Source organism: Scophthalmus maximus, chromosome 15 (genome assembly GCF_022379125.1).
Source record: "Scophthalmus maximus strain ysfricsl-2021 chromosome 15, ASM2237912v1, whole genome shotgun sequence".
Lineage (NCBI taxonomy): Eukaryota > Metazoa > Chordata > Actinopteri > Pleuronectiformes > Scophthalmidae > Scophthalmus > Scophthalmus maximus.
The window spans coordinates 21,195,664-21,220,736 of NC_061529.1; the positions used below are offsets into that span (position 1 = coordinate 21,195,664).

General features: G+C 41.4%; 1 protein-coding gene across 3 annotated transcripts in view; it reads left to right on the forward strand.

The window, feature by feature from the left end:
• The first annotated feature begins 15,581 nt into the window (after positions 1–15,581).
• The window catches only part of ccdc88c (coiled-coil domain containing 88C), a 48,621-nt gene continuing 39,129 nt past the window's right edge, over positions 15,582–25,073 (forward strand). For 2 of the 3 annotated variants that reach the window (XM_035609899.2, XM_035609901.2), the window contains exons 1-3: positions 15,583–15,796; positions 17,952–18,064; positions 21,761–21,869. In XM_035609899.2, the coding sequence (XP_035465792.2) occupies positions 15,737–15,796; positions 17,952–18,064; positions 21,761–21,869 (282 nt within the window). In that variant the 5' untranslated portion in view covers positions 15,583–15,736. Of the gene's footprint in view, positions 15,797–17,951; positions 18,065–21,760; positions 21,870–25,073 lie in introns of all 3 variants that reach the window. The other variant, XR_004785286.2, reaches the window with a different exon arrangement.

A 25,073-nucleotide genomic window follows, 5' to 3' on the forward strand; every position in this document is an offset into this window, starting at 1 on the left:
TTGGGCATATTGGGTTAAATAGTACGTTGAATTTAATTGGAAAGCATGAAACTGGTATGTGTGAAGAATGTAGTAGTCAAGAAACAGTAGAGCATGTCATTATTTATTGGCCAAAATATCAGCAGGAAAGGCAGATTTTACTACATTAACTAGAAAGAGAACAAATCAAATTTAATATAAAAGAAATAATACAGATGAACTCAGGGCATGTGGGATATAGAGCAGTATTTCTTTTTCTTGGAAAAGACCGGAATTATTAGACAAATATAGACTAGATATTTTTCTGTTATTTTCTTTTATCTATTTTGTTTGTTTCCCTCTTAGTTATTTTGTTTGTTTGTTTCTGGGTGGGGTTTATTTATTTATTTATTTTTGCTTTCTCATATAGAAGAAAATATCATTCTGATCCACACTCCATTTCAGAGGGTGGCGGTAATGCACATCTAAAAGTTGTTTCCCAACCGCCATAAAAAAAAGAAAAAGAAGAAGAAGAATTTTTTTGGGGACCTTTTCTTTTCGGCATTGCTCTTTGCAGACGGTCCCTGGGCACTCGGCTCACACCAGTCTCGCTACCGCGGCTTTAGACACGTTATTCCTCCAGCCCGGTATTCAGGTTGCTTGGATGAAAATGTTGCTGTAGCTCACTGTGAACACAACCCTAATTGGGAATAGGCTGCGCTTGTGTTCCTACAACATTTCGTTTGTAAGTTATTGAACCTGTAAGTCCGGAGCTGTCAATATCATTCTGATATAAAAAAAACGTTTAAACCCGCTAACCCCCGGCGTTTTCTGCAGTGTGAAAACGTTTAATCGGCATTCAGCCCCGGGTCAAATGACTGCAATAGACCCGGGTAATAATTATGGAAGGCCAAAAGCGCAAATATCGTCTTAGAAAATGTGCCTCGTCACGTCAAAAACGGACGTGTCAAGATCAATGTTCCCTCTAAGCTGGGGCTTGCGCAATCGCGCACGGCTCCCGCGTTCTCCGCGCACAGCAAATCTATGCAGCGCATAAAATACAATCCAACCAGAACTGTAAATAAAATAAACGCATAACAATTTATTCTGTACCATTTTGCAATGCAACTCAGTGAGTGACAGGTGACAGTAAAACAATGAGTAGCACTGTGTCCCAAGGGCGCCGATTCTGTGGGTGCTTCGGGGTCGGAGCACCCACGGAGATTGCCAGGCACCCACGGAGATTGCCGAGCACCCACGTGTGTGTTTTACTGTGAGACGAATGTGCGCGTGTGTCAAAATAGCAACGAGTCATGCAAGCACTCTGAGCACCCCCAGCAGAAACATAAATCGGCGCCCCTGCTGTGTCCAGCCAATGACATGATGCGGCTCACACGTATTTACTTACGCAGCCAATCAATGTCATTAACAGTGCTTTATTTTTTGTTTAGCAGGTTAGCGTATAGCTGACTAGCTTACCCCTTACTATGGCGAAACGAACGGGTATGGGCACATCCACTCACCAAGCCAAAGTCATAAAGAAATGCGATTCTTTTAAGATGGAATGGCTGTCGGAGTATGTGCGTACTGATGTACATACTACACAACTCATGAAAAACAAGATTTTCTATTTTTCATTGAAAAATCACTTATAAGTAGTCCAACGGAAATTACTGCTGTAATTTGATTCTTTTAATAAGCCATGTAACTTGTTATGATTTTAGGTTTTGGACAGGTGTGATACTGGTGTGGCCACAGTGTGCACGTCTGATGTTGCTCACATTGGTCCAGGTAATTCTCAGGGAGTTTGTGTGTATGATAAGACACATGAAAAATTAGGGGGAACATTGGTCAAGTTGTAAAAACGTGTCACGACGGCATTTTTCGACGTGTTAAGACGTTATATTTATACGTGTTGACGCGTCATTAACGACACGTGATCTGTTGGCCAACGAGAGACTTAGGATAACGGAAGTCATATGAAGTCGGCGGTCCAAAAATGATGCATGAGTAATGTGATGAATAAATTACTGACGTTGCGCAAACATCACTGGCACGTATAGTCGACACACCCCCGACACATGACGCTGCTCATTACCCGACACGTATTAGTAGTGACATATGTGAAACGTGGGCCAGGGAGCGTGTCCTTTGGATGGAACTAGTTCACGTTTGCAGCGGGGGTGCAGGGAACCAGGCATTCAGTTGACTCCAAGTCAAACAAGAGGTAGAGATGGAACTTTCTGACTGACTGCAACCAAACGTTTCGATATTGTGCGCAGTGTGCCACATCGGAGGACGATGAAACGAGACGAGCAAGGTCTTTGGCAAGGTAAGATAAATCACTTTTTCTTTTTAACAGCCTTGTCGGCTGAGCTCCTGCAGAGTTAGATAGTTACTAGCTCATGAAACACCCTTGGCTTGATCATTACATGTGACTTATCGCCCCCCTTGCTGATTACAGTGTCTACCCTGTATAGCCAAGTCTCTATTTTCATGTTGTATTTAGCTGGGTAACTCATTTCTATCGTTCAAATGCGCTACACAGGGCTTCGACTGAGCTATTTGTTTGGAGACCAAATTGACCTCCAGCGTTCAGCCACTAGATGGCAGTGTAAGACCACACATTGCAGAGGGGGCCCTATATAAGGCAAAAACAATTAGATTTCTCTGGGAATATTTCAGTGGCTTGTTAATCTTCTTCCTTGTATGAGAAATAGTTGGTGTATTAGGACTACTTGGTGAACCAGCTCTGTTTAAAGACCAAGGAAGTGGACTCAGGAGGCCAATGAGGCCCTGCAGGACTGCTCTGAGTCTACGGAGTGGGATGTGCTTTGTGAACACATGGGGAGGACATAAACAATATGACTGACTGCATAACAGAATACACCAAAGGACTTCTGAACAAGAAGATGAAAGAAAAGAAAAGGACAGACTACAGCTGAGGGGAGTGCAGCACGATCTGAGGGAGAGTAAAGATGCCTACAGGAGGAAGCTGGAGACTTGTTGTTATTGCAGAACAACGTGAGGGAAGTGTGAAGGAGACCATCACCGGGTTAGGGGTGAGAGATAGGCAGACATCAGGGAGATAGCAAACAAGCTAAACCTGTTTCTTTAAAAGGTTTAGCTCAGAGTCCTCTCAGTATGCCATCTCGTCTACCACACACCCTGCCCCCCACACACCTCCATTGCCTCCAATGCTCCAGTCCCTCCTCCCCTCTCTCTCCCCTGTGGTTGCCAGCTGACTTTTCTTTGTTGTGGTCTATTCTACTTCTCCCATTTTAAGGCCACATATATGGTCTTAGGTTAGCTATTCAACATTGTTTACCCATATTTGTTTTTTCTTTAAAACTCTCTCTCACAGCATAAACAATCCAACCATTACGTTTATCTCTTTACAAGCTGCAGCTGCAGTCAGGATGTGCATATCGCAGTCTGCTCATCTTTAGGCAGTGGATGTCCTTTAGAAAGAATATCACAAATCAACATTACTGTGTTGTTGCATGTGTTGAATTTCTTTATTCATTCATTTCTTCTTTTCTTCAGCGGGGAGCAGCATGATCCAGAGCAGGAGCTGAATCACAGTCACCATATTGTGAAGTGTTGAACAGACCAGCCCTGAACCGGTGACCAGCAGCAGTGCGGCAGTCCTTTCCATGACCATTCAGCTTTGCCACACGCAGGAAAAGAAGCTTAGCACCCCCCATCACAGAAAGCCCATTCCCGTCTATGTAATTGACTCTCTGCCTCTTTTAATTCATTGATCATCCTCTGGCTTCAGCCTTGTTTTAGCTCAATTTAATGATTAGGAACTATACAAAAAATATATTTCTTAAAGAACATCAACTGTGGTCTTTTGCCCATCTCTCCACACTGGTTGGTCATTCTGAACTTTGTATATAAGTGCTTCTGAAAAGATTTGCCTACTCAACCGTTTAAGTTAAAAGATAACCAATGTATATGCAATAAAAGTACAGCATCAGTATTTACGTGTGTGTGTGTGTTGTGTGTGTGTATATATATATATATATATTATATATATATATATATATATATATAGCATGAAAGGTGCTGGCCATAATACTAAGGTGGTTTCCTCAGCATTCTTCTCTCTGACACCTCCTCCAAAGACTCCAGATCCATTCCCAGGACAGAACCAGCTCTCCTGGTGAGCTTATTGAGTCTATTAGCATGAGCGGCCTTCACCTTGCTGCCCCAGCACACAACAGCGTAGAAGTTGAAGCTGGACACCACCGAGTGATCAAACATTTGCAGCATGGTTCTGCAGTCTTTGAAAGTCTCAGTCTCCTGACTATACAGGCAGGTGTGTTTTTTTTCCAGTCCAACTTGTTGTCTATGTGGATGTCCAGATACTTGGAGTCATCTACAGTGTCAACATCAGTATCCTTGGTTTTTGTGAAATTGAGTTGCAGGTAGTTTCATCCTCACCACTCTACAAAACTGTCCACCTTCCCCCTGTACTCCAACTCCTGTCCCCTGCTGACACAGTCCACAATAGCAGAACCATCTGAAAACGTCTGCAGATGGAAGGACTGTGAGGTTCAGAGAGTGAACAGGAAGGGAGATAGGACCGTCCCCCGAGGTGTCCCTGAACGGCTTACTAATGTGTCTTTTCAAGTTCACGGGAGTATGTCATTTTTCAGCTTTGATGGAGTTCTTTAGCTCATATCAGGCCTAATTATACCATTCATATTTTGACAATATGTGCCTCAAATAAGGCTGAATAGTTGAATAGTGAATAGGGCAACTTTTGGAGCAATATTAGATGGCAATGTAACTGCCAAAAGAAGATATTCTGAAACACTAAACAGATGTAAAGGTATGAAAATGTAATCACTATACTAAAAATGAAAACTCCTTTGCCACTTCTTGCAGGTCTTGAAGTGTTTGACTAACTTTCCAAAAGGCAAACTTCTATGCAATCCAGTAAGGAAACAAGGCAGATGTAAAATAAAAGAAATAGACAATTTATTCTTCATAATATGAACAGTTACAAAATGAAACAAACCGTTTCTGTCTTGATCAACTTGTTCATAAAATAAAACATGTCCATATGGCAACACTACAATCAGCTGCGCTTTACAGAAGCAAGATTCATTTGTGGCAGTAGGACAAATTAACCATCTCGAACTGCTAGATCAAGACAAATGACGTCTTATGACATCAATATAATATGTAACTGAATTTTACAGATCAAAGTTAAAGACGGACTCACTCAACTACTAAGTTACCCAAATAAGGCAGAACATTTACATTCATTTCTCTATGGCTATAACAATGATTATCGCGACCAAAATTTTCAGGGTCATCAGTGTTATCACGATAATGTTAAAATATGATGAAAATGTTTTCAAAAAGTACTGAATAAATTGAAATCATTTTGTACTTCAATAATGCATTTATTATATTATTATATAATATATATATATATATATATATATATACATATATATTCATAAAGAAATAAGATGCTGCTAGAGTGTCTGTCACCGTAGATGAGCACAAGGAACCAGGAGGATTTCTTGGTTGGCCTGCTGCGGCCCACTCTGTAAACAAGGGAATAGCAAATGTAATTTTTTTTTATTTTTTATTATCAGTACTGTTATTGTTTAGAGACAACTGTATGTCCTCCATGTTGACTTCTCAATATTTAGGATGATTGATACAAATAATGAATCTGTTATGTATTGAGGTTGAGAATATTTTAGACAGCATTCCTCCATAAAAGCTTAAATGTTGAGTAGAATACTTCTGTCTATCACAATTTAATTAGTATGAAACAGCTGTATGAGAACCAGGAAACAGGGACCATAGAAAGAGCACTTTGAGATTGCTTTTAGCAATGAAAAGTGCTCTATAAATAAATATATTATTAGTATTATTATTATAGAATATTGGACAACATTCTCCTGATTTTTTCTGTTAAAAATCATTAAAATTTAAAAATACTCTTGTCATGTCATGTGTGCCATGCCTTGACAGTTTCCAAGAAACGAACATGTGGATGTGCAGTGACACCTAGAGGAAGGATTAGTAACAGCAACAAAACAAAAAAACACCCTTATTAGAAAAGAATAGAACGGTCCATCGAAAAATGGCATTTTCTAAGACGATATTTGCGCTTTTGGCCTTCCATAAGAACAGGGCACTTTATTTCAACCCTTCGGCGGACATACACGGCCTCATCAGTCGGTCTCTTACACAGTGGCCATAAACTGTTGGTAACATGGATGATGTGCGGAGCCCATTCTCCTTGTGGCTGCAGCTACGTGCACAAACACGCAAAAATCTACGCTGCTGTCTGACCTCCCCTAGTGCAGCTGATTAACAGATTCCTGTATGTATTTGCGTATCACTTGTACACATTTGCAGATTTTTGTACACGTTTAAAATTAGATTTTTTTTTTTCAATTTACAGACTCCGCCGAAAACCCCGATTTTTTTCCCCATCACCTACTTCTGGACATTTGTGTAATAATTTGCTCCACTACAATCCTCCTTCCCTTACAACAGATTGCTCCATCTGTCAGTCTAAGAATAAATAGATCTACACAGAACACTATATGGTATATACAAACAATATTACTGACGATCAAGCATCTCGTCTACTGACAAATTTAAGCATAGCAACTGTAAATTATAGATAATATTTATTCGTTATAAATGTTATCAGCTTAGTAGACAGGTCTCAGTCTTTCAATTTGTGTACAGGAAGGATGTGGGAGTAGATGATACCATTTTTTTTATGCTTCACAGAATTTATAGCCATCTTGAAACATCCGCCAGCTCTGTTAGGATTATGTTTTTGAAATTTTCTATTGCTTTTAACACAATTCAACCACTAACGCTAACAAATTAATGAATGTTAAACTGCACAACAGAACTATTGCTTAGATTTGAGATTATCTGTTGTCTCGACATCAGTTTGTGTTTTATCACGGTTTTATCCTACTTTTTATTCACGCTTTATATTTATGACTATTGGAGTCTTGTCAAATCAAAAAGTTTGCGGATGACACTGCGCTAATGGGTCTACTTAACCAAGGTAATGACCTGACCTATAGAACAGAGGTTGAATCCTTTGTCAGCTGACGTCAGCAGAATCTCATATAAAATGATGAAAAAGGCTTCCACCCCTGCCTGACGATAGTGAAGGTAGACCTTTCATTTTGCTCCCCTTTTCGTAAAGAAAGGCTCCTTGACTTGCATGCCCAGATCCTCATTCTGGAGCAATTGATCAGTTCGTCCAGCCTTTTCAAGAGCCTGGATGTGCATGGTGCAGTTTGGAGCAAGCACGTGACCTGATCCATGTAGCTCCTTAGTGGAAGGAGCCTCCCGCCTGAAGGCCAGCATATACTCCACCCACTATCTGATTTGCTCTGAACAAGATAACATCATCAGCATATGCTCAAACCATCACCCTCTCCCCACTACTGTTCTAACTGACTCAGTTTGTCGTTGTTCTTGATTTTGTTCAATAATGGATTTATTGCTAAAATATATATAGCGGGTGATAACCTTGTTTAACGCCTTTCTTAATTTCAAATGCTTCTGTTAAATCTGTTGATTGGACATATACTAATTTATACTATGAAGTCTGATTGACATCCTTAATAGCACGTCTGTTCTTTTTCAATTATGCCGTTCAACTGCTAATTAAAACTATGTTTGGAACTATTTTATAATCTTAATTCATAAGTGCCACACGTCTCAAGTTGTCCAAGTTGTATCCGTATCCTTTCTTATTATTTAGAGATATGACTTTGTGGTAAAAGGAGCTGTGGACTTTTTGGTTAAACACTAAGGTTAGTAGTGGTATGATTTCATCTATACATGTTTGGTAGAATTCCTGGGGAAGTCCATCAGGACCTGTCACTTTACTCCTTTTTAATTCTACAATCACCTACTTCTTCCTTAGTAATTTCCCCACCTGGTGAATTTAGGCTAACTTCATGGGTTTTAATAGAATAAAGAAGTGCTTCCAACTTCAACTCTTTTAATTTACCCTCTGATACATTTTTCTACAAACTTCTCCAATGGTGTTCCGTTTTGTTTGCTCATCAGTGACCGTTCGCCTTTATCCTCTTCTATTTTATTTGCTTTTACATGCAGATCCACATACTTCTAGCATTCTATATTTTTCTCATTTTGTTGTTGGTTCAGAAGTTTACAGTTGTATTAAATAGGTACTATTGTCTTCATGTTCTCCATTAAGGAAATGTCAGATTTGCTCAAAACATTAAAATCTCTTATTGTGTTAATTTTATTCTTTAATTCTGCAATTATGTTGTGATTTTTGTTTTGACATTTGGTTCGCAATAACCATTTTTTCCCATCTCATCAAAGCTTAAAAGTACTTTGACGGTGGTCGGAACTGACTAAAACCTTTGTTTTATAATACAAAGGGATGATACATTTTGTGAAATATATATGGTCAAACCATGTTATTTCCGTCATTAAGGGTCAAGTCTAAAGACATCTGTAACACCACAGCTTTCAATCATGATTTAGGTGCTCTTTCAAGAGAATGCGGTCATTAATATCTGTATATGTGTTAAAATCTCCACACAGTACCATATGATCGCCCACAATGAAAAGAACATCTTAACCCTCATTGTAGATTCAGGATGTGTACTCACATTTATTATTCTCATTGTGAATGTCTGCGTAGAAGCAGTCAAGCAATAAAATCCTTCCAGGAATGATATCTCTACATTTAATAATTTCTTGCTCATTTTTAAAAATATGCCCACTCCATCAGCTTTATAGATGATATTTGTCCCATTTGACCACATAGCAGTTATATCTGCTATATCTTCAATCCCCCTCATTCGAGTCCAGCTCACAGTCATAAACCTGGATGTCGGTGTACCTGGTTCTTCACTTGCCGAGTCGTACTCCTTGTCATCTTCTCCATTGTCAGTTGAATCTGAGGAGGAAGAAGAGTGAAGGCTGAGGTCAGCAGCAACCAGTACTCCAACTCCATCCCTCTGTCTGCTTCCTTTTACCGCTGCTGCATGCTGTCTGTGACTCCTGCAGGTCTGAAGTCCTCCGCCACCCCAGTGGTCCTGGGACCGCTGATGTGTTCCTCAGGGTGCGAGGGGATCTCTCTTTAAGCCACCTTCCCTTCCAAATGCGGGCTGCGGCTCTCTACTCAGGGGCTGCTGTCTGGGGGGTGTGAGTTCTCTCTTGTGGAGTCCGCTGGTGGTTCTGTCACAGGAGCTCGCTCACTTGGCTCTGTTGCTCCTCAGCTTGTGACTTCTTCTGGGCCAGCACCTCATTGTGGTAATAGTGTGGGCACTGAAAGTATGAGTGCCCCCCTCTTCCGCACAGGCTGCACTCAGCAGAGTTTTTGCAGTCTTGCGTTTTGTGACCCAGGTTCTCGCATCTCCAGCACTTCACTTGCTGATAGTCATAATCGACTTGATGCTGTGTGCTGTCGCAGATAAAGAATCTTGTCTCCTGACCAGGGTAGAAAATGTAGCCGCTGTATGGGCCGAGGGAGATTGTGTTTGGAAACATCAGGTTTAAATGGCTGGTCAAGGATGTTACAGTACCGCCTCAGGTAAACTCTACATCATAGTCGGAGACCTAGCCTATCTAAAACATTCACACATACCATACAATACAATGTAAATACTAACAGACAAGTCAACTTGCCAGATTTTCCAATCAGCTTCATCTGCTTCAGAAGCATAATTCTCCAGGACACATTGGAGTGCAGACTCCTTGAAGAAACATAGTTCAAACATAGTCAGTTGGATCCAAACAGTGGTTCTTTGCCCACATAGTCTGGAGAGGTAGTCTCTCCTTCTGCTGTGTATTTTAGCCCGACCCAGTTGTGGGTACAAAAGGAGGCAAAGGGCGCCATGTCCTCGGCTGCTTACACCAGAGTGGAGTTCTAAGACCGCTTTTGTTTTTGTTGTGAGGCTATTTGAAGTTCACTGATTGATTACTCTGTGGAATGTCACATATTCAACATTTAATGGCCTTCCTTGGCTCGTCCACTCATCTTCACTGCTCTAGGCAATCCTGAGTTTTCTTACATGGCGCTACATAGTCAGAACTATACATGATGTTCTTAAAATGGAACAACAAGGAACACCGATACCCGCAGGTAAATTCAGTTAAAGTGACATCTAAAAATTGATATTCATTAAAAAAAACAACCTCAAACTGTTTTTGATATTTAAAGTTAACCAAAATTATATGCTGTAAAAAAGCATAGGAATTTTATCAAGATTACTGTTGTGTACTTTTGTGTTTTTGTCTGACGAAGATCAAACTATTATAAATGGAAGCTCAAGCTAAATCAGACTGTTGCTGCAGCTGAGAAGCTCTGATTTAAATCAGATTGGACAGGACCAGCAACACGATTCCACTCATGTATAAATATCTATTGCTCTTTATTATTTGCTACGTCACTCTGCACTCTTTTCCCCCTGTTTCGGATCCTGTAGAATGACGACTGGTTTTCCAGTGATCTTTTAGGTCTGTGGTTGGGCTGTTGACAGGTTTTGATCTGTTATCAGATCACTGTAAAACTAGATTCAAAAAAATGGAATGGTGTTAATGTTCCAAACTTTCCACGTGTCCAATCTGGTTTCAAAACATCTATCTAATCTCAAACTCTGTAAAACCCATTCAATCCGTCATTTCAAGCTTTCTCAATGATCTAAGTCAAAGTTGCCTCTACCATTTCAATACCTTTCATACCTAAAGCAGGAGTTCCCCAAGGTGCATTTCTGAGACCCCATTCTATTTCTATTATACATGACTGACATATACTGCACCCCAGGCACCACTGCCAAAGTCTCACAGTTTGCAGATGACCTCTGCTACTGGTCTAGCTCTAAATGCCCATGACAAACAGCAAAAAAAAAATCTGACATATGGAGAATCAAACTGAACCCTGAAGACACACAATGCCTCCTCTTCACAAAAAAACACCCCACACCTGTAGCTGAAAAATAACATCAAACATGGTGGAATCAATGTTATGTCATGAGCCTAAATGGCTGCCAGTGGAACTGTTTCACAGGTGTTTAATGATGATGGGAATGCTGATGGAAGAAGCATGACGAATTCTGAGGGTTGAAAATGACCCAAAACATACTGTGAAAACAACCAAAGATCTTCTAGAGGCAAAGTAATGGGAAATCCTTCAGTGGCCAAGTCAATCACCCGATCTCAACCTTATAGAGCATGCTTTTCAGTAACTGGAGACAAAACTGAATGCAGAAAGACCTTCAAACAAGTGGCAACTGAATGCAGTAAAGACCTGGCTAAGCATCTCATGTTAGGAAAGGGTTCCAGACTTCATTGACTGCAAAGGATTTTCATTAAAGTATTAAAAAACATCCTTATGTTAATAAAGATGTAAGTTTGTCCAATTACATTTGAGCCTCTTCAATCGCATCTTCATTGTTTCATTTTAAGTCCATTGTGATGTGTGTGTTTAGAGGTGTCACCGTCCATGCCGTGTCACCCACTGACTCCTGTAAAAAAAACCCTGTATTTTCTTCAATAGCTTCTGTAATTATATTATTACCCTAGTAAGACATAGTGTCATGAAATTATAAAGCGCTTTCCTAGACACTCAACGACGCTTATAATATCCCCACAGGTCAATCAAGCATTCACCTCAGAGGTTAAAATACAATTAAATGTTCATTCAGGTGAAACTGTAACACGTCTTCGTTAATTCAAGTGTACTGCCCATGATGTTACCAACTGTGGTCAGAAGGTCACTGTTGTGTAATAAAATGGCTACTCTATCAAGTGCATCTTGGTCAATCTTACATTTGGGCTAAGCTGGTGTTGCATGGGGGGCAGTGATGTGATGCTGATGTGTAAATTAGCAGTTGTCAGTGTTGCTGTCAGTGTAGCAACACTGATACCTCGACAGGTAGAAATACGTCTATGAATGATAATAGAAAAAAATAAAATATATAAAACAGATGAATCAATATTTGAGATATCTTCTGGTATAGACATAGACATAGACAACAAATGCATGGGTATAATGAAAATAAATAATGAAGAGGGCTGTATTCCAATCAGAGAATAAACATGAGTTTTATACCACAAAATATTTTGAGACAATGAAAAATTCAATACATTGTTGCAAAAGCATTCACTTTATTTGCAACATTGCAAGTTTTACACAATATTACCTCCAGAAGAAACCTTATCAAATTGGTACTGAAGTCTATTGTGGTCTATAACAATAATGGAACCGGATGAACAATTAAAGATATCATTACAATACGCGTTTTTGAGAGGAGCTTCAGTCAGTCAATGAAACCTATTGCAATGCTCAAGCATAATGTCCAGAACGTCCCAAAGTATGTAAAGGATCAAGTTATAGCAAAGCACATATGAGAAATTAACCACACCATTTCATCAAACAACAAAAGAAGCAAGTGGTAGGAGCTGACAATCTGAGATCAAAAACAACTTAGAAAAAGTTCAGTGGCTATAATAAGAGAACAAGTGCATGAGTTATATTTTTTGGACTCTGAATGCTGCCCTGGTATTTTATATATGACATGATGGCAAAAAAATAAACCATAACCTTCTCAAAAAGAGAAGTTATATGAAGTTCATATAAATGTTCACTTTATTATTATTGCATCAACCCAGGGCATCACCTATCTAACAAAGTCCCAAAAGTTAATCTTGGAGTGGCATTGATCCAGTTGAAGCCACATTTAGAATGTAAGAGTATATGCTGAGACTTTGAAAATACTTTCTACAAGTGAAGTCTGTGCCACTTGATAGAGCTCCAACTGATTTGTCAGTACCCACACAACAACGTGTGTGTTCAATATGACTAGACAGACACCAACAAATCTGAGACAACTTGTTCTGTCAGATCACTTGATTTATCAATGTAATGGTATTATGCAAAATGTGGAAGAAAAAGAAAAGGAAAAAACAAAACAAAACAAAGACAATCAATTTCTTCACGTGCCAGCAAATTGAAATGGGTTGGAAATTATGCATAAAGATGGATTTTCTTTTGGCTCAACTCAACACAAAATCCAATCCATCTTACCCAAGGGCACAATGTCGCTTAACCCTTTCTCTCCCCTTGTGGGTGGCAGATCTACCAATAACTTTTTGGTGATCAACTCTCTCAAGCAACTCTTTCTGAATCTCTCATCACAGCCAAGAGCTGGGGTCTGCTTTGACCTTTGGTCATCCTGAGCCAAGTGTGGATGTGTGGCATATGGCATGTTTTGATTCCAGGACTCCTCGTAGTGGAGTATGTTCACAGTGCAGTTTTACAGTTTTTCTCGATTGCTAAGACACATTTCTTAAAAATAATGCTCCATTTCCCAAAACTCTAAACACAATTGCATAACGGCGCACTCATTTTGACAAACTTCCATGTCAAAACCAAACTCTCCTCTCAAAATAATGTAATCTAACATGAATACCAAACTTTGCCTTCAGACATCACACAATAGCATTAAATTCACACACACTACAAGCTGCCATTAAACACTGGTGAGATCCATTCAAAACACTTCCATAAAAACATGTAACTGTATGAATGATGGCTACGGTTTTAGCCCTGAACAACAACTCTTTACTCTAAAAGATGAACACAATATCAAGACACAACCAATGTATACATTTTGAACTTTTTTATTCCTAACAGTAATGTACTGTAGAAAACAGTATGATCATTTCCTGGCCAACAACAAAAATTACCCTAATACTGTAATGAATAGTAACCTAACAACAACATAAAACTATTTGTACATAAAGTGGAAAATTTTGTCCTTCTCCTCTGTAAGCAAATTATTTTGTTGGCTGTCACCATATTCACAATTATCCTCTTTTACGCTCCTGAAAAAAATGTCCCCTGCCTCCATCAGGTGGTCATCTCTCAGTTCTGCAAAAGTAGAAGCACTGATGGGAAACCATCCAATTTACAAACTAGGAGCATCAATATAACTTCAAATTACTGTACCTTTATGCAGGGGTGTAGCACCAAATTCAGGGCCCTATACATAAACAGTCTTTGTTGTATTGTTAGATATTATCCTCTCTGCAGGTTCGTATTAAAGAGGCTACGGTAAGGCTGCTAAGATTTGGCTCGACATCCCATGGACAAGGACATGGTCAACAATAGTTACATGAATTGGATCTGAAACAATTTATCTCCTTCATCTTCTTCTCCTCCCAAAAGGCATTTGTGTTTAGGGTTTTGGGAAATGTGTCTGTCATTTGGTAAATGGCGTAATGGTGTGTCCACCACTGAACAAACATAAATTAAGCTCAGTATTTGTGACATTCAGTAAATACATGTAAGAGAAGGTTAGGGAGAATACACAATCTAGAATCTAATAAAAAATCTATATTGATCCATATTGATTTACAACACCACACTTTAATATCATGTTGATTTATCTCGCTATTCCAATTAAATACTGGGTTGCTGCAGCCACGTGGCATCATGACTATCTCACTTGAACCTGCTGTGGATTTGTTTGCAGTGTGCCACATTGGAAGAGCTTCTTCCTCTGCTGCTGCTACTGCTTCACACGCGGGATATGCGGATCTGCAACCACAGCGCCACCTACTGCACTGGAATGTATAACATGATGATTTTATTCATAACGATATTTTAGGGGTGCTAAACTTTAACCAGGAATCACCATATAAGCAACATGTGTATTTTATCCTATAAGTACAATGTACATTCCCATCAAATGTTGGAAATTATTTCTTAAATACTGCCTTAGTTTGGTATGGTTATGTTTTATATACTTTTGATTAGAAACTTTACAAAAAAGTAAACAACACCGGATGAATCGTTATGCTATTTCTTTAACCACCTAGCACTCACTACGTTAGAGAACATATCTCGTAGAAACCTCGTCTGAAAACGCTCACTGTCTTGCTCCGTTTAAACTCTTTGGCTGGTTTTATTCTGTTTGCGTTGACGTCATTTTTTTTCTTCCCTTTTAGAAGAGTCTGCCAAAATGTCTGCACGGCGATTGGCCGGGTTGTCTCAACGGGCGGGAACTGCGCCTCTCGCTGTCGCGGATTGGTCGGCGTCGCTGTCACCGCTCTCCGCTGTCTGCGGTCCCAGAGTCCGGTTGATGGAGAGAAGCGGGGGCAAAAAGCGAGAGAGACGAAGCGGAGATGTAGGAATCAACGCAAGCAGCAGCCTTCACGCTCTCCCTTCCTCTTGTGTCGCGTATCGAACTCATTCTTTTCTACTTTTTGTCTTTTTTTTTTTTTTTAACTTCACGGTGGTTTCGCCGCTTTACGGGTCCGAGTCCGAGTCGTGTATCCCTGGCAACGCGAGTAACTGTCCTGCGAAGTTTGGAGCAAGTGTTTCACCTTTAGCCGGAAAACAGACTGGATACACCCGCCAAACTGACGGAGCCGTCTGCGGGGCCAGCAGGAGCCCATGTGGGACTACTGCGAACTGACTCTGGGCACCTACAACTTTATTGTATTGTATTTCAAACCTTTCGTTTGGGGAAACGGGACGGCGCGAGACAATAGTAGTGTGGGAGAGAGCTAGTGTGTGTGTGTGTGTGTGTGTGTGTGTGTGTGTGTGTGTGTGTGGGGGGGGGGGGGGGGGGGGGTCGGTGCCTCGCGGGGGCTTTGTTCTGTCCCGAGTGGAGACGCACCGCCAGCCCGCTGCGGACGTCGACCGGGGCCGGGCCGGTGGACTGAATGACCGGCTGGTGAGTTCCGCGCGGAGTGGAGGAAGCCGTGGGAACCAACCATGGACGTGACTCTGTCCGAGTTACTGGCCGCTTTCATGGAGTCGCCGCTGGTGGTGTGGGTGAGTGGGAGCACGCACACGCACACACGCACACACACACACACACACACACACACACACACACACACACACACACACACACACACACGTTGTGATGATGATGATGATGGTGATGAGGGGCCTCTGTGTTACTGTACTCCCTGCCCTGTCTGTCTGTGGAGGTGCAGCTGCAGTGGGTGGTGTTTGACTGCACGTCAGTGACAGTGGGGAGGTTTTTCAGAGTAAAAGCCCCAGACTAAGTGTCCCCTGAGAGTGAGAGACCTCAGCCGGTGTCGCTGGGACTTTCTGAGTATGATACACCTCTCCCACTCACATCTCATGTCCAAGGTGTGAATGTGAAAAGATTGAGAAACCATCTTGGCCTAACCAGATCCACGTCCTTAAACCACGGCGGGCAGTGGGGCAGAATGCATTTTGAGCCTTACTGCTATGCGTGTATTTGTTTTACATGATTTATTTGTGTTGTCAAAGAGGATTCCCGACATCAAAAGGAAGTAAAGCAATGCAAGAAAGATACTCCAGTAGTCTCAAAGATACTTTGTGTGTCTACAGAGTAGCTGCCCAGTATGGGCTCCCAGGCCACACTGTGACAACCTGTAGAGCAGTTGACAGGTTATTCCCCCCGTGGCACTTCCTGCTTCCCCATTGCCTCACATCCTGTTAACCTGACCGGTCAACCAACAGTTCTTTTCCCATCTTTGTTGCACACACACAGACAGACACAACACAACCACAGTAGAGAAGTTATTCAGGTCAACTTTCGCCCGGTTACTTTCTCTCTTTTCCTCATTCTCAGTTTCTCTCACTGTGCACCACCCATGGGTTGAAGGGAATGTTCTGTGACCCAAACATTGGTACAATCTCTAGACTGGATTTGATCCCAGATCTGGACTGTAGGATATATCTGGCTGGGGGAAAAAGGAAAAGCAGTGGTTGCTATGGCAAGGCCCTCGATTCCCAACTGCTCTAGTGGAGGTGCAGCTTCCTGGTGTTTTCGCTGCTAACAGACCGTTTCTCATAAACAGGCCATTATCTCAACACAATCTCCTTTGAATAATGGGAGTTTGAAAAGTATGAAATGTACCTTCTGTGACATTTTAAAACTATTATATCTTGAAGGTACGACAAAGGCACCATAAGATGCACTGAGACCAGATTTTTCCAGGCAAAATTCATTCCCAAGGTTTGACCCCAAAAACAAAAAAAGCAGGTTTTGGACAGGAAATTGCACGGTTAGGGCTGTAAACACAGCTGGAGCTGGCATGGCAAGCTTCCCAAAGTTTAAAATCATACAGTTTCCCAATCAGTGTCCTTCCACTTGCGATACTTGCCGTGCAGTTCCAGGAACGAGAATGTAAAAAACTCGTGATTGGGAGTGCCAAAGTTCGGTCAGGCTGAACTGAGCAAAGTGAAAGAGGCTGGCAAATTTGTAATTGAATATATCTCATCCTCATCCCCAGAAAAACCAACTGGGAATGAAATGTGACCGTAAAGATGTAGCTCCTCTAATGGCTATTGAATAAGGGTCAAAGTTCATGTTTGTTTGGGCTGAATTAAAAAACAACAACAACATGTACATTTCATGGACATAAGGCGAGCACCAGCATGAACACCTCGCCCTCTCCCAGCTCCGCTACACCCCGCTCTGCCCTTCACCTACATCCCTGTTGTGTCCGCTGTCCCGGCTAATGCCAGAATCAGGAGCTAGCCATTCCGTAAGTCAGCCATAGTGACACATTCCCGCGGCTGCTGATACTAGCTTGAGGCCTCGGAGCGAGAGGAGTAACAGACTGAATTGACGGATTTAGAAGAGAGGGGCTCGCTCAAATAACTCAACATCGATGCGTCTGTGTGACAGAATCTTTCTACAGCATCTACTCTGTACACACCGCCGGCTACTTTACATCTGTACACATCTGAACGCACCGTTGATTCCTCCTTTTGCAAATGGAGATTAAGCTTCTGGTACTTAATGCTTGAAATAATAATAATCAGTCCTAATTTGTTCCATTCTTGATTCTTAAGACTCAGTTCGCGGTGTCTGTTGTGTCACAGCACATTGTTGAAATGTCTATATGAATTATATGTATATTGTATATTGTATGTCTAATATAGTGTCTCCTGTCGTCTTTATCTGTGACCCGTCTGTCTCTAGGTGCGGATGCTGGGCCCGTTGGGTTCATGTGACGACGTGGGCTCCGAGGAACGGGTCAGCATGTTCATGGAGCTGGTTGACGGCGTCTTCCTGCACAAGATCATGACACACATGTAGGTAGCGGCACACGGAGTGAGACGCTTGTGTTTGTATTTGCACGTGTGTCGGTAAGGGTGTGAGTTTTTTTGTGTCTGTGAGCGAGGGCATGAGAAGTGAGTGAGTTAATCCAGTGTTTCCTGTGTGCCGTTCTGTGCAAGTGCGTTTGCGTGACCACATCCTGACTCGCTGGTATCAGGTTGTAAACGTCACCGCCAGATGTGCAGCTCGAGGTTGCAGCAAGCGATAGATCTTACAGTATAAGAGAGGTTGGGAGTTTTATCATTTTCAGCCTTGAGCTGAGCTGAGGTCGGTTTTTACCAAGGCCCAGGAATGACACAGTCAGGGTTATAACGCTCAGACAGGGCTGTGGTTCAGCACATTTAGAAACTGGTCTCCAGATACAGTACTTAGGTTAGGTGTGGCTGTGGGCCACTGAGCACAAAACATCAGTCACAGATATCAAAGTAATGTATCACTACGTAACTTCAACGGCTTCAATTCTAATTGTTTCTTTTCAGAGAGCATGTGGATTATAAGGCTTTCAAAGTATCTTGTGGCAACATTCAGTTTCTTTAAATAAGCTACTTTCATGCCATCAAAACTAGCGCAATTCCAATAATGTTCAAAGTGATTGCATCAGAATATTTAAAAAGAATATATGATATTCATAACAATATAGGATTTTGAGGGGGGTTATCCCCCTCAACCCCAGTGTTTTTTCTACCCAATTTGTAAATCTTCAAAATCAGGCCAAACACAGGCTTTTCCTCCAGGGCTTATGCCGTGGTCGCTTTGTGGGGACGGTTATTGTTTGGACCAATAGTTCTCAAAACATGACACAGGTTGTTTTTTCGCGGTGCACTCAGGCTGGTCCTGAAGTGACCCTCTTCGTTTCTGTGAGTCATCACAGTGTGTATCATACAAAATAAATTGGTAACGCAAGATCCACAGAGAATTGATTAGCAATTTCCAATCCTCTCGTAGCCATCTGACAAAGTTACATCGATCGGATGCTGGACAAAATTTAGTTTGAGGTCTGTAGAAAGTTCAATGTCCCAGTGGCCGCATGTTATTTCTCTTGCTCAATTATTATGTCTGACAGTCAACATTTTTTTCTGAGCTCATTATCTGTGACAAACGTGATTCTTGACCGTCTCTCCCTGGTTTGTCACTGCACTGACGACATCAGCAGACACTGAGAACTTGTTTTCACTCATGAATCATGAATCAATATACTCTTTGGCAACAGAACACGTATTGCATCCTTCAGAAACTCCTGAAGGTTAAACTCGGCTAACTTAATCAACCCTGAAAGACTGACTATGGATGGACAAGGAAACGCACTCTGTCCTATAGCAACATGATAAGGATACAAATAACCCATGGAGCAACAATCTGTTAAAGACTTGCTCCATTCACAAAAATATCGGAGATGAACGATAATGGAATTACTTTGTCCCTAAAATAAAAATCAAGTCCAATCTTTTTTTAAACCTACATTCATGGAAAAAATAATTTGGGAGCCAATATGTGTATTTTATTAAAAAATATTTTAGGAAGGTTCATTAATTTCCTCGTGTTTAATCTCCCAACCAGACGGCCCTATGTCCACAATCAGACCACATGTTCATCTGGGAGTTATTGTCTTCAGAAACAATGATAATCTCGCTATTGTTCTCCGCACACTGAATGTAGGCTGGGCGGACTGGGGTGTTGGGGGGGCTACCGGGATTTATCGGGGTTTATGGGAAAGTGGGTTACAGAGGAGGAGGTTAGGACTATTAGAGGAGAGCCACTCAGAGACAGTTGGTAAATCAGTCCGTCAGAGAACTAGTCAGCTGGTAAATCAGTCTACCCATAAACCTATTATTCTCTCTGACCTTTCAAGAAAATTACCTCTGAGCTGCGGACAGCATTTGCAATTCAGTCTGGTTTTCCTCTATTCACCGTGTCGATTCACTTGTTGACCGGGAATAAAACTAGGAAAAGTAAGTTGTCATGCTTGCTCCAGTAAAAAATGTTTGGAATAGACGACGCACTGTAAAAGATTGAGGTTAAAGTGAAACACTGCATCAGTTACAATTACTGAAAGATGCCGGAGTGGCAGTTACATTGGAGGTACTGCAAGAAACTTCTATTCAAGTGAAGGTGTGGATGAGCTGTAGAAGTTTGTATTCAAAGGTGAACATTTATTACATTTATTTATAATAGATATTATCATTTAGTTTGTTATAGATCCTTGTATCCCCAGTGAAACACCAGAACAACCTAAAGAACATGTAACATTTGATAAGGAGCGGGACAGATGGCTCGGCTCACTGTGTCGTCATGTCAACGAGGAGAAACCAAGTGGAAGTGAGTAAGTTAATTTATTGAGCAAAGCAACAGAGAGAGTTTATTGTCCATTAAACATGGAACAATATGTAGTTTGGAGATAAAGAGTCTAAATGAAACCTTTGGTCGAGTGTCCCCAGGCTTCATGGAGGAGGAGGAGGAGGAGGAGCAGAGTTGGACAATAGATAATGTGAAAGACAAATTGGAAGAATTTCAATGTTATTGAAAGAACAGCAGACACATGATTGATAGGCTCGAGGAATGCGAGCAGAGAGATTATTGGTCAGATATGGTGACATTGGGATTGTGAACGGAGGCTTTTGACCACATGGGGATGGACGTATATAATGTTTACCCATGGAGTACCAGGGTAAAACAAGAGGGAAGAAACTTTGAAGCTTCACAGGTAGTGTTGAACAAAAAAAAAACAGCTGCTGCTTTAGGGTTGAAACTGAGAGAAACATGAATGAAAGTTACAGATTGAGCTGTAAGGAAACAGTGCCACATGAGTGTATGGACTGAGAGAAGGTAAAACTGATGTTTTAGCTGGTGCTGTAAGCACTCAAAACAGTTCAAATGTCACATATGAAGTGGGAGAGCTCTTCCTGTTTGAAGATGTAACCTGAAACTTGAAAATCGAAGCGGAAGCCTTGAAAAGAGGCTGCGACGTCACTGAAGCAGACTAACTCCTCATGAAACTGATGGTTGGCAAGGAAACGCTGAAACCTCCAGATTATCAAGAGTAAGAGATTGACAATAGTCTGTAACCCGTGATTCTCTCAGACATGAGCGACAATGCATCAATTGCATGTGTGAATCTTTCATGGATGTCTCATGGATTAAATGAATGTTGGCATGCCAAAGACCACAGAGTGCAACGCAGCTCGTCATAAAAAGCAGTTGAAGTTTGATTCGCAGCCAGTGTGGAGCTCAGGAGCTCAGGCAGTTAAGACCCCATCGTGAGGAAACTCCAGCGAAACCAAAGTCTGTTTTCCAGCCTCTTTATATTTAGAAGGGTTTTCTATGGAAGTGAATTGTGCTCCAACGTGAAGCTGACGTCATGACGGTCGTAGTAGGTCAGCCAGACATTCCCCCCTCTTCATATGCATATAAGTCTGGCACAACCTCATGTTTTGATGTGAGCATAAATCCTTCTCCAGCACAATACCCTAGGTGTGTGTGTGTGTGTGTGTGTGTGTGTGTGTGTGTGTGTGTGTGTGTGTGTGTGTGTGTGTGTGTGTGTGTGTGTGTGTGTGTGTGTGTGTGTGTGTGTGTGTGTGTGTGTGTGTGTGTGTGTGTGTGTGTGATCTTTGTCTCCAATAGCCTCTAATAACATCAATCTACGTGCTCCTGTGGTGTGCGTTGTGTCTCCATAGTGACCCCAGTCCCAGTAATCAGAGGCTGAACAAGAATGTGAACAATGATGTGTCGCTTCGCCTCCACAACCTGACCGTTCTCACCAGACAAATCAGGACGTACTACCAGGTATGCACACGCACGCACACACGCACATGCGCTCACACATGCACAGTGCCAACAGTGAGTTCATAAACTACGGCAACCTCCATGGCTCACACCGCTATGTTGAATATTTTGTAGTTATCAGTCCCAGTCATACTTAAAATTAAAAAACAACTATCATTTTATTTTATGCTAATGTTTGCATATCCTTCAATTTGTACATCAGATCTGTGTGGTATTCATCCTAATGTTTCTGAGTTACTCTCGGTTTGATTCTTTACGTCACAATCGCTTTCTTTTCGCTGACGCTTTTGTCCGAAGCGACTTACAATGATCGGTCTCTGTGTGTCCTTCTGTTGGAACAGTTTTCCCATGGTGTGTGTGTCTGTCTCACTTCACGAGAAAACATCGTTGCCACGGTAACAACAGCTACAGTTAGAAATAAATGGAGGACTCACTTTCTTGGGTCCTGGGCAACACAACCCCGCCAAGCTAAAAGGTCAATGGGATGAGCGTCTTTTTGGGATAAATTTGAAATACATCCAGACCGTTTTCTTCATTTATTAGTTGGAGGTACATTCCTGAACCACAGTAGCACGTGTGAGACAGTCACGGCTGTATTGATATATTCAACCTTTTTGGTGTACTTGCTTAATGACTTAATCTGCAGTGAGGACAGAGGCAGGGACAAATGTCATGTGAGAAAACAGAGAAAATGATGTGTTCAAAGGGAAAAGGGACAAACATCTCACCACCCTCCTTAACCCTTACAAAAAAACAGTTGAGTTATGTCAGTTGTGTTAGACCTCGGGCAAAAGATTATAAAATCCATAAAGAGTTTCTATATTGTAGTTCATAGAGAGCCTTAGGAACTTTTTATAATACAAATTTCTAAGCTAAAGCCATTTGCTGTCATTCAGTTTACATATCAGGTGAATCAGAAATACAACTCACCAGCTGCTTTTTGTGGCCCAACATTGTCGTGTCACTTTACACAGGAATAGTGAAAACTGCCTCGGGCTGATGCCAAATTCAGTCATGCAATGCGATCGTCCGCTCAAAGCTAATCACAGCTGATGGTCAGAGGCATATATGATGCGTGCGTGTGCACAGTGGTGTTTTTTTTTTTTTTTATATAAATCTGAGATAAGGAGCTCAGATGCAGTTGATTTGGCCGAGCTTCAGTCATGTCCTGCTGTAAGCTCTAACCCCCACACAGTGACGGCACCGTACTGCTCGCATGCAGTTGTTGGGTAAAGTTGCTGGTTTCTTAAAATTTCTATCAGGATCCTTTGATTGTTTGTAAATAGTTTGGCTGTTAAAGTTTAATTTAGTGAGCTACAAAAACACTATCAGATATTACGTTTTTATTTTTCAGTGATGCTCGGAAGATGTGATATTCTTTAATATATATACATACATACATCCTTGTTTTTGTTTGTTTTTCAAAATACTATCCAGTGCACATGAGGACTACAACAGTTAAACAGTTAATCGATTAGTAATCGACTGCTAAATTAATCGGCAACTATTTTGATTGTTGATTAATCAGTTCAAGTAGTTTTTATGAAAACCGATTAATCGAGAAAATAATCGTCAGATTAATCGATAGTGAAAATAATCGTTAGTTGCAGCCCTAATTAATACTGATACTAATAATGTAATCTTTTCGAGAAAATGGAAAAAATAACACAATTAGTAAGCTAACACTAAAAGATCTGCTGCTGCTGCTGCTGCTGCTGCGCGCGCGTGTGCGTGTGTGTGCGTGTGTGTGCGTGTGTGTGTGTGTGCGTGTGTGTGTGTGTGTGTGTGTGTGTGTGTGCGCGCGCGCTCTCTCAGTATGAAGTGGGTCATTCTGGGCAGTATGGGGTTAATCTGGCCATGGTTAATCTCTAACCACAGTCAAATGCCCCGGCCTTCAGACACACTCAGCCACACACGTGCATGCACACACACTTTCATAGTACAACAACAACCTTAAGTCTACGAGTTATGAGCAAACAAACAAGCAGTGGCTTCGAACAGTTAGCGAGAGAACAAAACTCAGCGATGAGACTGTTTTACACACTTGAACAGACAGTGAAAGTTGCACCTTAGTAGCTCTGACGGGTGCTCTGAAATATGGCATGCATAATGATTCCGTTGGAGTCTAGGTGTGGTTTTTATAATGTCAGGAAATGTGTCCACTATGTTAAGAACAATTGCGCTGGGAAACGACAGCGAGCGCACCCGTCACTCTCACACTTCCTCACAATCAAATCCGAGTGTATAGGTTGACAGAAGAGCGGGCTGATGGAGGCAAAGGGGCGCGCAGCTGTCAACCCCCCGAAAAAGGGATTCCTCGCTGGGCTCCACACCGGTTCTTGATCAAGCTCGTTATCCCGTGCAAAGCTAGATTGTTTCGTCTCGACTGTGGTTAAACACTCGGACAGTTTCTTCTATGACTTTGTTTATCTATTGTTCAGAGATTTCCCCGAAGCTGATTTCGCTTCTCTGATCGTTCTGCTCAGTTTCTGAGGCTGGCAGTGCGAGGTGTAAGTCCTGGAACTCAGCCCAAGCCTGGAAACCATTGCCGAACTCACGCTGCCTTGATCCTGCTCAACTTCGTCACTCTCAATCCTCTCCCTCTATTGCTTGAAAAACGATTTAAAAAAAAAAAGAAGTATAAACCTGTTAAAACTGTCATGGAGTCTGGTCGTCTGCATTTTGGGTCCAAATTCTACCTCAGCCCTGAACACTTTTTATTATAAAAACAGACAAACTACCCATGAACTGTCAGTCACGACAACATGATGAACACTGTCTGCTGTCATGACGTGATGCAACTTACCAATGTCAGCACGATATTATGAATCATCCAAAACTGTCCAGGTCTGCCTTTGAGTTGCAGCTGCGAATTGAGTCAAAAAATGGTTCGATGAAATTTTTCTTAACAGTTCTCAAAATTTTATTGAATTATTCATAATGTGTAAATAACACATCATTAATATTTTTATTATTATATATTGCACATCTTAGATGTCTTAAAATGTTTAATTATTTGCATTGCAAGTGGTGATTAGTGTTGGACAAATAATGGGTTGGGTTTGTCATGTACTGTGAACGCTGATGGGTGGCGCTGATCAAAAATCTCGCCTAGGGCGCCAACATTTCCAGGTCTGGCACTGCTTTTCATTTCTCATGAACTATGGACCATGGCCTTTGTGCTGGAGGGGATCTGACCAGTTT